This window comes from Equus caballus, chromosome 7 (assembly GCF_041296265.1).
Source record: "Equus caballus isolate H_3958 breed thoroughbred chromosome 7, TB-T2T, whole genome shotgun sequence".
Classification (NCBI taxonomy): domain Eukaryota; kingdom Metazoa; phylum Chordata; class Mammalia; order Perissodactyla; family Equidae; genus Equus; species Equus caballus.
Genome location: NC_091690.1, coordinates 6,221,256 through 6,234,895, shown reverse-complemented (window position 1 = coordinate 6,234,895; position 13,640 = coordinate 6,221,256). Strand labels below are relative to the sequence as shown.

Here is a 13,640-nt window from a genome sequence, read left to right as displayed (position 1 = left end):
TTACTTTTTTTGTCTTCCAAAAAACTAAAAATGAACGACAAAAACAGAATGGCTTATCCTTTTCTCATTTTCATTAAATGTAAAAAATCAACCTGTCCACTAGATGGAGGCAAAACTCAAGACTAAATTTTTCTTGTAAAAAGTTAAAAATTGTATTTCATGTAGAAACATGAAGTCTTTATCAAAGAACTAAAAACATAATATATTGCCAGACTTAATATATTACTTTGTATTACTTCACGGTATATTAGTAAAATCAAGGTGGATTAAGTTTTACATTCTGTGTTTAATTCTATAGATTGTGCACACATCTCCGGAAGTCATCTCAGTCTTTCTTCTTCTTAGTAACATGGCAATTGAATAAGCAATGGATGTTTATTAATATTGTTTTTTCTTCAGAAAAATAGACGCTATAATCACTTTGGTATCCTGTTCTAGATTCTAACAGTCCTGTTCTAAGCTCTTTTAAAAGCCAACAAAATCTTTCTTATAGTAACTAAGGCATCTTTTCAAATTTGTTGAATGCTCTCAAATGGATTAATTGTTTTAGGACAGTTGTTTTGTTTCCTACTCTGTCATTTAATGGAGAAACTGTACCTTCCAATTATAAAGGGCTTTTTGCTTGGAATTTTAAAATTCCAGTGAATTGGTGAAATCTATTTTTTTTTGAGAACTCACAGGACTGCAGCCTCCAGGAAGATATTTTAAAATTTAGTGAAGAGGTCTTCCTGGCTCCCTCCTTGCTATGGAAAATAACAAAAGGATGGAAGTAGTTATCTTTGGATACCTACTTTTAAAAATCAACTTTATTAAAATATAACTTACGTACAGAAAAACTACATTCCATTTAAACTATAGAATTTAATGACTTGGGCAGTTGCATATCCTTGAAAAACTACCGCGACAATCAAGATACAGAACACTTCCACCACTTCCAAAAGATTCCTCCCGCATGTGGCAGTCCAACTTCTGTCCCTGTCGCCAGGCAACCACTGCTCTGCTGTCTATAAACGAGTTAATTTTTTTCCCCAAATGGATGTTCAGTTCCAGCACTGTTTCTTAAAATGTCCCATTTGAAATCCTTGGCACCTTTGTCAAAAATCTATTGACCGTTTATATCTGGATCTTTTTCTAGACTCTCTTCTGTTGATTTACATGTCTATCCACCAACACCACACTGTCTTGAGACTGCCAGTTAGTTTTGAAATCAGGTTGTATAAATCCCCCAACTTTGTTTTTCTTTTTAAAAATTGCTTTGGCTCTTATGATTTAATGGAATTTTTGCTTATTTATGCCATAAAATGCAATTTGCTCCTAATAATGGTAGTTTTTATCTTCTCAAACACTACCATAAATAAACTACATAAAAATCATATTAAAGAAAATGGAATTTTTATTGTTATGATTATTTGATAGACTGACTGGTGGTACATGGATATTAACATTTGAGAACATCACAGGTGAAAAGCTATAATAATTGAACACAAGCTTTCTGGAAACTCAATTCATGACAGTGGGCGATAACCTCCATGAGCCCAATTTCCTCATTTGTACAATGGCATCTCCCTCACAGGGTTATCGTGAGGCTCACATGAGATAACATATGTGAGCACCTACAGCACAGCTGGCACGCAGTAAGCACGCCATTGTTAGCTATTAACATCATCACGGTGGTTCCGAGTATTACATCTTGGATATCACATCTTGGAACTTTCATAAACAAGATCAAATGAGACTATGTCATTCTTGCATTGCAGAAATGATAGTTGGGGAAGGCTGATAAACAGATGTAGGATTTTTTTTTACATTTTGATTTTGATATATTTCATCTTGGAATTAATTTTTAAAGTGAAAGTAATTGCCAAAATAAGTTATACCATATTATTTTTATATTTAAATAACAAATTAAAAGAATTTTAGATCTGTAATGACATTAGGAGATTATTTTCTATTTCCCCAGTTGTTTCCACTTGGAACCTGCTAGCTCCCTCCCCATTTTACCCTTCTCTGACAGAGGTCATTGGCTACTCTTATCCCTTTTCTCCTAGAAGTAAAAAGCCTGTGTATCATCTTAATACAGTAGTCCTCCCTTATCCCTGGGGGATATGTTCCAAGACCCCCAGTGGATGTGTGAAACCGTGGGTAGTACTGAACCATATATATATATATATATACACACTATGTTTTCTCCTATACATACATATTTATGATAAAGTTTAATTTATAAATTAGCTACAGTAAGACATTACCAACAATAATAAAATAGAACAATTATAGCAGTATACTGTAGTAAAAGTTACCATGGGTCTTAGCAACCTCAGCATACAATTTTTTTAGGTATGAACTCTCATCTCTTCCATTAAAGGAAGTAATTTAAGGCTTCTCTTTGGCATATCCGGATTGCCAGCATCACTACTCTTGTGCTTTAGGGATTATTAAGTAAAATAAGGGTTACTTGAACACAAGCACTGTGATACCAGGACATTCAATCTGATAACCCAGATGGCTACTAAGTGACTAACAGGCAGGTAGTGTGGACAGCGTGGATATGCTGGACAAAAGGATGATTCACATCCAAGGCAGGACGGAGTGGGACAGCACAAGATTTCATCATGCTACTCAGAATGGCATGCAATTTAAAATTTATGAGTTGCTTATTTCTGGAATTTCCGGTTAATATTTTCCAACTGGGGTTGATCACAAGTAGCGGAAACCTTGGAAAGCGGAACTGTGGATAAGAGGAGACTGCTGTAGTATTTTATACAGCAATGCAATAAAAAGTTTACATTTGTAATGGTGCAACCTATTAAAAATCAGGATTTGATTATCATCTCCATTAATACCCAGAAGTTAGAATTTCTCTAAAAATAAACTCATCTGACCTAAGGGGTATATTTCCTAGAGGTCAAACCTTGGGAGTAGGAAGTGAATTTTTCTTACAAATGACAAAGAGTTCTATGTTTTCTACATACAATTGTATGTTTTAGCCCAATTTTTTAATATATTTATGTCATTAATAAAATACTAAAATTTAAAATAGAATCAATGATTAATTTTTGAACGTACACTGATGAATATTTGGAATCTAAGGAAGACATGCACTTTAAATAAAATTTAATTGCATGCTAATAAAAGAACTTTGAGGCTACTCATATTATGGAATTTCCTGCCTTAGAGATTTTTGATGATAGCAGAAAACATTTGGCAATGTCTGGAGACATTTTCGGTTGTTGAAACTGGGGAGGGGTAGTGGGAGGTGCCACTGGCATCTAGTAAGTAGAGGCCAAGAGCACTGCTAAGTATTCTACAATGCACAGGATGCCCCAACAACAAAGGAGTTGACTCCAATGTCAATAGTGTGAGAAACCCTGACATGCAACTATCTTTCTAGATGGACTCCAAAACCTCCTCATTGTCTAAGGGTGAAGATTAAAATCAAAAGAATGAGTGAAAGGACACTAACATCTTTTTCTTCCTTCTGAGTCTTTTTGTAAGCTTTGCATATCTTCAAATGAGAAATATACAAAAGCACGTGAAAGCAAATCTGAACTCTGGTGCTTTTTTTTTTCTTTTAAGGAAGATTAGCCCTGAGCTAACTACTGCCAATCCTTCACTTTTTGCTGAGGAAGACTGGCCCTGAGCTAACATCCGTGCCCATCTTCCTCTACTTTATATGTGGGATGCCTACCACAGCATGGCTTGCCAAGCAGTGCCATGTCTGCACCCAGGATCCAAATCGGTGAACCCCAGGCTGCCGGGGTGGAATGTGCGCACTTAAGTGCTGTGCCACTGGGCCGGCCCCTGAACTCTGGTGCTTTCCTCTGGTACATGCACTGAAGGATCTGATTCTGTATCAGGTCTTTCCATGATTCTAACAGCAGAGCTGTGTCTTGGTTCCAGAGCTTGTGCCTTCAATCAGGACATGTTTTCTTCATGAGTTATTAAATTTGGGGTTTGGAAAAACCTGATTTTTAATGACGGAAGGCTCACTTTCTTACTTTTTTGGTTGCTAAAAATTGCCTCTGTTTAAGGCAGCTGTATCTGAAAAGGGAACTCGAATGACGGCTCAGGAGACAGTGCTCCTTATGAACTCACATTCACTCTCCAAAGACGTTTTTCTAATTTCCAAGTACTGTACATCGAGTAGAGAGGAAATGCTGAACATATTATAATAGAAAAGGAAGGAAGAAAACAAATTAGGTAGCAGTTTGCTTTCAGATTTATATAAGCTATTTATTTCATTAAGCAGATTTTCTGGCCTACAAATCCTGCTACTCTGAGATCCTCTGGTGGACGTGGCAATGTCATTAAATTTCGTAGTGAGAACTATTACATGTATGTGAGTTTCGATTGGATAAAGTGATAAACCAAAAATGAATGTCTTTGTGTTTTTATTCTACTTGCTCAGCGTTAACAAGACCCAACCTGAAAAAGGGAAAAAATTAGATATGAATTTAAAGAGCAACTCATTTGATAGGCATCAAGAAGCCGCATGTAGAACGAGCAATAACCATTCTTAGTTTCAAGGCCCTGGATCCACTCTCAAACACATTTTCTTTCAGAATCTCATTTCCTTCAAGTCCTTGTAATTATCGGCTGAAATTCTTTTGTTTTATTTTGCTTATTGCTTGAGTTTTTTCTTCTGTTGGAGACCTTTGATATCTGGCAGGGAACTTTGAAGACGGGGTATGCATTTTCTTCTAGGAGTGGAGGTGTTTGGATCTTGAAAGCAGCTCTGTGCGGCATATTTTACTGGAAAGTCATCAGAGAGAACTATAGAAATATAAAGGGAGAGCTTGGGGATCTTCAAGGAACCAAATATCTAAAACACGAAGGGCATTTCTGCTTGCAATGCTGAGTAAAGGGACCACTCAAGACCTGTTTTTGAGTACCTACCATGTAATAGGAACCTTATCCACATTATATCTCATTTATTCCTTATAAAACTGTAACAGGATAGATATTATCTCCATTTTACATATGAGAAAACCGAGGTTATTCGCCCAAAGTCACACATAGGTGGCAATCAGGATTTGAACCCAGTTTTGTCCGGCTCAAATTTTAATGCTCCTCCTAACCATTCTGCTATGCCGTCAGGGAATGTTTTAGGCATCCAGACCTGTGCTGTTCAATGAAGCAGCCACTAGGCAAGTGTGGCTAGTCTGACTGAAGATGTGCCATAAAATACATAGTGTATTTTGAAGACTTACCACACAAAGAAGTAAAATATCTCAATAATTTTTTAGTATCTAACTCATGTTGAAATGAATATTTTGGATGTATTAGGTTAAATAACGTGCATTGTTAAAATTAACTCCACCTGTTTTTGTTGTAATGCGGCTACTAGAAAAAAATGTAAAATTACATATGTGGCTCGCATTATGTTTCTGTGTGATGGCACTGATTTAGATCATTTCTACTTAGGTTCCTAGAAGTGAAAGTTTAGGGTTTCAAAGGGAAATTTTCAAGAATTTTAAACATCAATAGGCTACACTCAAGCCTTCTTAGCTTACTGTCTTCTGAACTTTAAATAAACACACATCTTAAATTCCCTTTAGAGAAGGTACTTCATATTGCACACGTTGAATGGTCAGCTGGTAATCCTACAGAGGGACTAGAGCATCCCAGGATAAACTAATTACAAAAAAGGCATAATCAATGATTTTGTGATCATATTTTGTACCTCCCTGAGCCAAAGCAGTTCTACAAATTCCTAGAGCCATTTCAGGTAGGGTCAATATGGTACTATGTGTTGAAGTTTGATTTCGGCATGGGACATAAGTCTCGGAGCGAGTGTCACTTCTCTGGGCCTCTTTTGATCATGATCTTCCAGCATAGTGGTAGATACGAAAATAGACGCCAAAGAAAAGAAAGAAATGGATACTTTCATACCTGTAATATAAAGACCCTAAATCCCATCACTGTGGTAGGCTGTGGGCCAGAATGCAAGGCCAACTTTCACTGTGGGCCTATGAATTATGATGTGTCCCTTGAACAATGACAAAAAGATACTTTTTCCTCAAGCATATAAGTTAATCACAATTAAGCCCTTAGTTATGAAAAACATAAATTTTATTTTAAAATAAATCTTTGGATAAACTCTACAGGATTAGAGACAGTTTTGCTTGCAAACTGAGCTAGTTAGCTTTCTTAAAGCAGACTGGAAAGTATAGGTAAGTAATAATAGTCAAAAGCACAATTAGTGAGTGCCCTCTGTGAATAGTCTAGTAAATACTAAGGAAAGGAAAAGGAAACAATACAAATTCTGCCCTCAGGGATGGAAGACATTTCTCTTATATGTAAAGTCTGCTCCCTAGCACTGGTTGAGTGTTGAGGCCCGAAAACAAGGGAGCAGTCACATCTCAGCTCCTTGTCAGAAATAAGGCGGCTTCTTTGGCCCCATACTTAGGTGGAAAACGTCTTAAAATCATGGATGCAACTCATTTCCAAGTAAGATAGGAGCCACAGGCTCTGTGACTTTCAGATAACTAGGCAGCCTTGTTTAGTGGTCTACTGGGATAGTTGGGCTCCTATTCTACCATCACTGTCTATCAGCTGTACCTGTCATTTAGTATCACTAAATTGTGAGAGATTAAACAGAAAGCAACCCCTCACTTTCTGCCAAAACCGTTGTGTCACAGATGTTGATACTCTGAAAGCGAGTTATCTTTTAGCCAGAGATCACAAAATAACTGAAACTTTCCTAACTCTTGAGATCCTGTTTGTCACAATGATTCAGTTTATATATTATCTTTAACTCTTCTGAGATGATCCAATTTTCTTCTAACCTAAAACCTACCAGACATATTTGATTAAATAACATTATTGCTTAGTCTAGGGTGATTAGGTCACATGGGCTGGCTCAAAAGAGATAAACTTTGATGGACATTTAAAAAATGTAACTGAAGAAAAGGACCATTAGTATAGTTTCCTTTTTCTAGCATGTTAGTTTCTGGTGTTGAGAAGAGAAAACCCTTTGGGAGTAGTCACAGAGGGCTAGGTAGTCTACAGGAAAGTGCTGCTGGACAAACAGAGAGAAGTGCTAAATAAATGTATGTTGGAAGAATAAATATGTTATGGAGCCAAGGAAGATACACACAGGTAAAAAAAGAATTCAGGCCTCTTTTTGTTGTTTGAAACTTTTATTTTTTTGAATATTTTTATTTATGCTTTTGTCACTATCTACACTGTTGCTTTTTAAAAAGCCTGAGCCACTTTGTGGTTCTAGCCCCAATGTAATAATCATCCCCCAACTCTTAGAATTCCATTTCCCTTGTCACTTTGCCTTTGTATGGTTTGTATAAAATGAGGACCCTGGAAAATCAACATTTCCTGTGAACTTGAGAGATTATATGAGCAGTGCTCAAATCAGCAGGATTAGGCAGGTAAAACTAGCTGGACAGCAGATATATTATGACCTCTTGGATCAAGGAATAGTTGCGTGCATGTCTAAAAGGTCATGTTGACTCCTCAGTAGAATAAGGATTAGGTAGGTTGACCAGGGTGAGGTAGGACTGTCCACAGGCTTGTGTGAATTGTGGTAGGGGAGGCAGTATATAACGTTCATGGATTGAACACTCAAAAATCGTCTAGGTCATAAAAGACAAAGATCTATGTTTCTTGATGCTTCTTTAACTTATGAAGATTCAAGTCACTAATATGTTAGTTCTTATGGTTTAAAATGAAAGCAAATGGCTATGGTAATGCAGAGAAGACAGCTGAATTGCATCAGTATAAATAAGACTTTTAAATTAAATTCTGAGTTACCTTACCTTATAAAAATACATATCTATATACTAAATACTCAACAAAGATCCAAGATGGGGATATTTAAAAATACATTTCCCTTGGATCAGCACCAAAAATACCATTAGTTTTCTGTACAACCCATGACAAGTTTTTAAGTATAGTTAAGTTAAAATGATTTCTGATCAAACTCCACAGAAATCATTAAAGATATATCGAAACAACTTGCAAATACAGTTTGACACCAAGGTCAGGCAATTCACTTGGAAGGACATCATAATGAGTACCACCGAATTTCTGGAGTAAGACTTTTGATGTCAACTTTGTATTACAGGGATATTTTATATCTCACACAAAGGAGGCACTGGTAATTGGAAACTGAAGAAAATTCTTAGAACCGTTAAGACCGAGGTGAAGAATTCGTGCAGTCTTCCACAATTTCAAAGAGGTAGTGATGGATGCCCGTCCTCCGGGCGATGTCCAATGCAGTTTCCTCCGAGCTGCTTTTCAGACCGGGCTTGACGTAGCGGTTGGTCAGGAGGAGTTCCAGGGTGTCTTTGCCGTCTCTGTTCCCAGCAGCAAGATGTAAAGGGGTCAAGAGCCCTTTGGTTTGGGCGTTGATATCTGCATCATGCTGGAGTAAGAAAGAAGCCACTCTGGTATTATTCCACTTACAAGCACTATGCAGGGGTGTCCAGCCATCCACGGTCACCGCATGAACATCTGCCCCTTGTGCAATCAGCTCACGGACAACATCTAAGTGTCCACCGTAGGCTGCTCGATGAAGAGGGGTATACTCATCTTCATCTCTAGTGTTCACATGAGTGGCCTTTTCAGAAAGCAGTCTCTGCACTGTAGCAAGCTGAAAGGAAAAAAAGGTCTCTAAAAAACTCAACTCAAAACTCAACAGTACACAAAGAAAATTAAACTGTATAGGTGGTATTAAGATCTAATCAAGTTAAATAAAAACTTACTTGTTAGCAGATGACTATAAAATGAAAATTATTTAAGATTTCTTTTTGTGGGGGCAGAGAGCAACTGATTTAAGAATGAACAAGTTAGCCTTAACCATAAGCTGTTGATTCTAAGACTGTGATTCTCTGAATATCAAACCATACATTTACTACTGGTCCAAGTAAGGCTTATTGCACAAAAGCTGTAGTCCTAGGTGAATAATACAGGCTCTAACTGTATTTAATATTTTATATTTAATCTGTGAAGAAAACATAATGGATTGATTTTTCTGTAGTAGGATTATCACACCAATATACATAGAGTATAAAACTTTTAAAAATAAACTTCTTTATCAGAAGAATACAATGATAACAAGGAAATCCAGAGATTAAAGAGCTCAATTCCTTCTAACTAAAACAACCTCAGATACATGTTTTTAGGAAGTGATTTTCAGTTTTGTCTATGAACCTCTGGTTGGATGCAGTATGCTCTTGCATTAAAAAGTTATCCCAAAATGCAAGACCTTTTTAGTTATTAGTTTACTAACACAGACATGGGGGAACTTAGTCAAATGATATTAAGTACAATCATCCTACATGAACCTCAATTTCTTAATCTGTAAAAGGAAAGAACTTTACCTATCTTATAAGGATATACAAGGATTAAATCAAATAATGCAGAAAGGTACATGGTATAGTTGGTATTCAATAAATGTTAATTCCCATCCTCCCTTCCCTAAATGATACTTGTCTCTAGGATGATTCTAGTGACTTAACATAAATGCTTTAAAAATGTAGATGATTTCTTGCTATCTTTATAGTTAACTATCCTTTAAAGCCCCCCAAAATACCTAATATAACACTTTGTAGCTCACTATATGCTTTCATGTACATTGCCTCATTTGACCTTCAAACTCTTGTATAAAAGAGGCAGGTATTATGGTGGCCATTTTTACAGATAAGAAAACAGAGGTTCAGAGATGGTAGGATTTTCCCAAAGTTACAGACCAAACAGAGGTTCACGGACAGGTCTTCTTGCTCCAAATCTAATACTTTTCCTACTATATGATGGTTTCCTCTTTAATTGGTGTTTTTTTTTACCCGATTCTTTTCAGCAGCCCAAAGAAGCAATTTGCTTGGATCTTTTCCCATTTTTTTTTCTTGCAATTGATACCACTCTTCAGTTTTTTCATCTTGGTCATCTTCATCAGAATTCTCTTCCCAGAGACTTTGGGTACCAGTGGGAATAAGGTGTCCATGTGTTTCCAACAATTCAAGTTGGTTAAAGTGTTCAGAAAAATCCAAGGAATCCTCTGAGTCTGGTTTTCCATCATCATTTACCTTCTCTTTTTCCATTTTTACTATTATTCTAAATACAAAGCATTTCAAATGCCAGGGTATAAATAATCTTTCTAGAGATGAATTATGTCTGCTTTATTTTATTCATCAAGATCTGAAAACACAAACACAAAAATTATGAGCAAAACAGTAACTGAGGCTCTATCAACAGCATAGATAAGTTTTGCAAGCATACACAAATAAACCCTGTCTAAACTCTTTGGTGTTTATTGACACCCTTTACATTCACTAAATATTGGAACTGATAGATTTCAGTTATCTATATCTTTAATGGTCTAATACTCCTTATTTTTTTGTTTTTTCTTCTACTAAGTCAATGGTTATAACTGTATTTATTTTGAATCTATTGGTTCAGATACTATTATATTATGCTAAGTATAATAAGTGCTTGAAGCTTTTAAATTAGAACTAATATAATAAAGACAGGCACATTCACAATTTTTATAAACTAGACACATAGATGCTACAGAGCAGAAAGAAAAATTTCGGGTTCCTAAAAAACTATTTCAAAGAATCAGGGATTCTTAGAGATGGAATAGCCCCCAAAGGACATCTGTCCCAATCTCTCGTTAATGCAGACATCTTTATCATGACATCTGTAATAATTATTCTATTTCTACTTTAATAATTTCAGGCTGAGGAAAATTCATTGCTTTAAAAAGTAATCCTATTCATCAATAGACTGCAGTTCTTAGTTGGCTTCTTGTTTTGGAACTGAATTTTGACTGTCATTCACTCCTTCATTCAATAAATATCAACAGAATGCCTAGTATGTAAAGTCTCTGGGTACTGGGATTCAAGAATGAACAAGATCCCTGTCTCACTCTCAACAAGCTTACTGTCTAATCAGGGAGATTGGCAAAGACAGCCTGATACGTGCTATGATAGGACAATGTCCAGATACAGTGAGTGTACAGGAGGGTCATAATTAACCCAGTCCTATGGGATTAGGGAAGGCTTCCTTAAGGAAGTGATGTTTCCTCTGCTAGGCTGCCACATTAACTTAGAAACCATTATCAGCTTAAAGAGTTACACAGCATATTAAACTTTAACTCATTTAAGAAAATGAGAATAACAGATATTTTAAAAACATTTCTCAGCCTTCCAACTATACTTGTTGAAACCTTATTAGTCTTTCAAGGCCCTTCTAAGATGTGACTTCTTTCATTAAGTTTCTTCATCCTCCACATTAGATCTCTCTCTAGTTTCCACTGTTTCTGTGCTACATATTATCTTACTTCACTACTAATTTTGTTCTTGTTTTAGTCTCTTAAAAGATTAAAAGCTTAAGGATAGAGACTATATTTAACTTACACTTATGGCCTACTTATACACAGTGGACATTAAGATGTATTTGTAGAATTAAATTTAAGCAAAGTCCTAGCACTTGATTTTGCCTGGAATGGATTCTGAGAAGTTCAAGAGTTAGTCACACCCCTAAGATACTGATTTCTTCCTACCTAATTTCACAAGTTTAATAGTATACAATCCTAATGCAGCATTAGATTTTATTATTAGTGCCAAGAGCATTAAACTCAAGTTTAAATATATCACTCATGACTGTTACCTTCTCTGGGCCTGCTACTTCATTGTAAAATGTAAGTACTGTACTAAAGGATTTCTGAGGCCTGTCCAACTTTTCAGAGTCTATTGAGAGACCCTATCAGGATTGCTTTCTCTCACTTTTTTCTTTATTCTCAAACAATTCCCTGAACCTTTCAACACAAAAGTGATCATACATCAATTCATGAAACACTTAATATTGGTAAATAACGTAGAGTTCACTTGTTAACTATATCAAATGTAGTAACATTACAGCACAGATCTTATGTCCCCCCTTTCTTTTTTTATAAATGTTGAATTTACTGCTCCAGATACAATAAATGACATATAAAATTTTCTTGGTGGATTTAATTTAAAAAGTCAAACCCAGGTTCATCTCCCTGATGGAGGATTTAAAAAGTCTATCAAGATTCTCACTTGATGAAGTTCTACTAGGGATAAATAGGGTATGTTTCTTAAAGGACACATTCCATTTTGAGAGAGAACTATGCCAACTCCTCACAAACAACTCAGCGACAGGTGAGGCCATAAACCCTATTTTACAGGTGAAGGCGCTGAGTTTCGAATAGACGAAAATAACTCACCCTAGATCTTGGCCCCTTCAATGGAACTGAAAGCCTAGGTTATAACTCAAAAGTTTCACGTTTTTTTACTGCACTATTATTTTACTGCTTTCAGCACAAAGGAATACAGATGTGCTGGACCTGGGATCTAGGGTGACAATAAGGGGAAGCAGGCAAAGGCTTGTAAACTAGAGGGTCCGAATGCTCTATCGTAGGGGAGTGGGAGTGAGGGAGAAGGCCCCCAGCCCCGGCCCTCCGGCACCGCTGGTCACTCCACAGGCCCGGGAGTCACGCCTGCGGCCCTCCGTTTAAACAGCCAAGAGCGGAGAAACCGCTCCAGCCATACCGAGGACCCACGACACGGCCTGACCTGCAGGGTTCGGCCAGGGCCGACAGAGGACGCGCGTTCCTATGGGCCCCGGAGTTCTCAGGCGACGGGACGCGGCCAGAAAGCGTGGTCCCAAACAACCGAAAGTACCAACCTATACACAGGAAAACCGTCGGCGCCAACCTCGCTTCCGGGGTTCGTCCCCTCGGCTGCTCAGGATTGGCTCCGGCACAAGGGCGGGGCCTCGCCGCTACCTTCCCGGCTCCCTCACTGCATTTGGCAGCCAATGAGAGCCGAAGAGGACTTCAGGCGCCTACGTCATCGATGAGTTATCGCGAGGGAAAGAGCTGCTTTTCTCGCCCGCCTAATTCAGGTTTAGGGCCAAGCGGTTTATCACCCGCCAGCTGTTGCCGTGGTGTTGGTTTTCTTCTTACGAGTCTGGGTCATCCCGGGTAAAAGAGCCTCGGATCTCGAGGGTGGGGCTTTGGAGAGTATAGGTGTGGGGTAATTTGGGAATCGTATCCGCCTCCTTTAACTGCAGGATTCTTGGCAGGAAGCCCAGAATGGATTGACGCTCTGGGAAGAATGGGCCGAGCGGGCTGGGGAGGAGTTCTGGAGGGTCCAGCGTTCCGGCCTCAGAGAGTCCGGCGGTGGGGCGGGTTGAGGCTTGGGATCTCCAAGAAACCAGGAATCTGGACATGGCAGGGGTTATTTCGCGGTGGCAGTGGCTCCTTACGGAATATCCTGGCCATTATCGCTGGTTCTGCTGGCGCCTGAAGGTGTTTCTCCGCAGACCACGTGTTTCTGTATTTACTTTGGCTTTAACTTGGGACTTTCTTTTCCAAAACAAGCACGCCCATTCCTTTAAGAAATGCTGTGTTTGAGCAGGAAGTACGAGGTCGCCTCCATGCTCTAGAGTAGCCTTTGCATGCAAGTTAAACCATTTCTGCATATCCAGGGTTGTTCGTGTGCTAAACCCCACCTACTGTACGTGACCCTTTTGGCCCATTCATTTTACAAACATTAGTTTCCCATAGGGCATGGAAAAGGCAAATAGGAGATAAGCTTAATTATAGTAGTGAAACTAGAATGGCTCTAGTCTATTTTCTCTTCATAGCTCTTAAAAAA

At 37.9% G+C, this 13,640-nt stretch overlaps 2 protein-coding genes across 9 annotated transcripts in view; one reads left to right on the top strand and one right to left on the bottom strand.

The window, feature by feature from the left end:
* Nucleotides 1–7,123: 7,123 nt before the first annotated feature.
* Nucleotides 7,124–12,952, bottom strand: ANKRD49 (ankyrin repeat domain 49). Of its 4 annotated transcripts, none has more exons than XM_005611517.4 (3): nt 12,667–12,952; nt 9,801–10,152; nt 7,124–8,608 (listed from the first exon to the last, which is right to left on the bottom strand). In XM_005611517.4, exons 2-3 carry the CDS (start codon nt 10,053–10,055, stop codon nt 8,147–8,149), a joined length of 717 nt encoding a protein of 238 aa, XP_005611574.2. In that variant the 5' UTR covers nt 10,056–10,152; nt 12,667–12,952; the 3' UTR covers nt 7,124–8,146. The 4 variants fall into 4 exon arrangements, with proteins under 4 accessions (XP_005611574.2, XP_005611573.2, XP_023500437.1 ...); XM_005611516.4 differs by having other exon boundaries at nt 12,555–12,719; XM_023644669.2 differs by having other exon boundaries at nt 12,531–12,698.
* Nucleotides 12,830–13,640, top strand: part of MRE11 (MRE11 homolog, double strand break repair nuclease) — a 64,050-nt gene continuing 63,239 nt past the window's right edge. For 2 of the 5 annotated variants that reach the window (XM_001498350.7, XM_070272635.1), the window contains exon 1: nt 12,830–12,964. The gene's annotated coding sequence lies outside the window, so the exon portion shown is untranslated. Of the gene's footprint in view, nt 12,989–13,640 lie in introns of all 5 variants that reach the window. The other 3 variants (XM_014741245.3, XM_070272636.1, XM_070272637.1) reach the window with 3 other exon arrangements.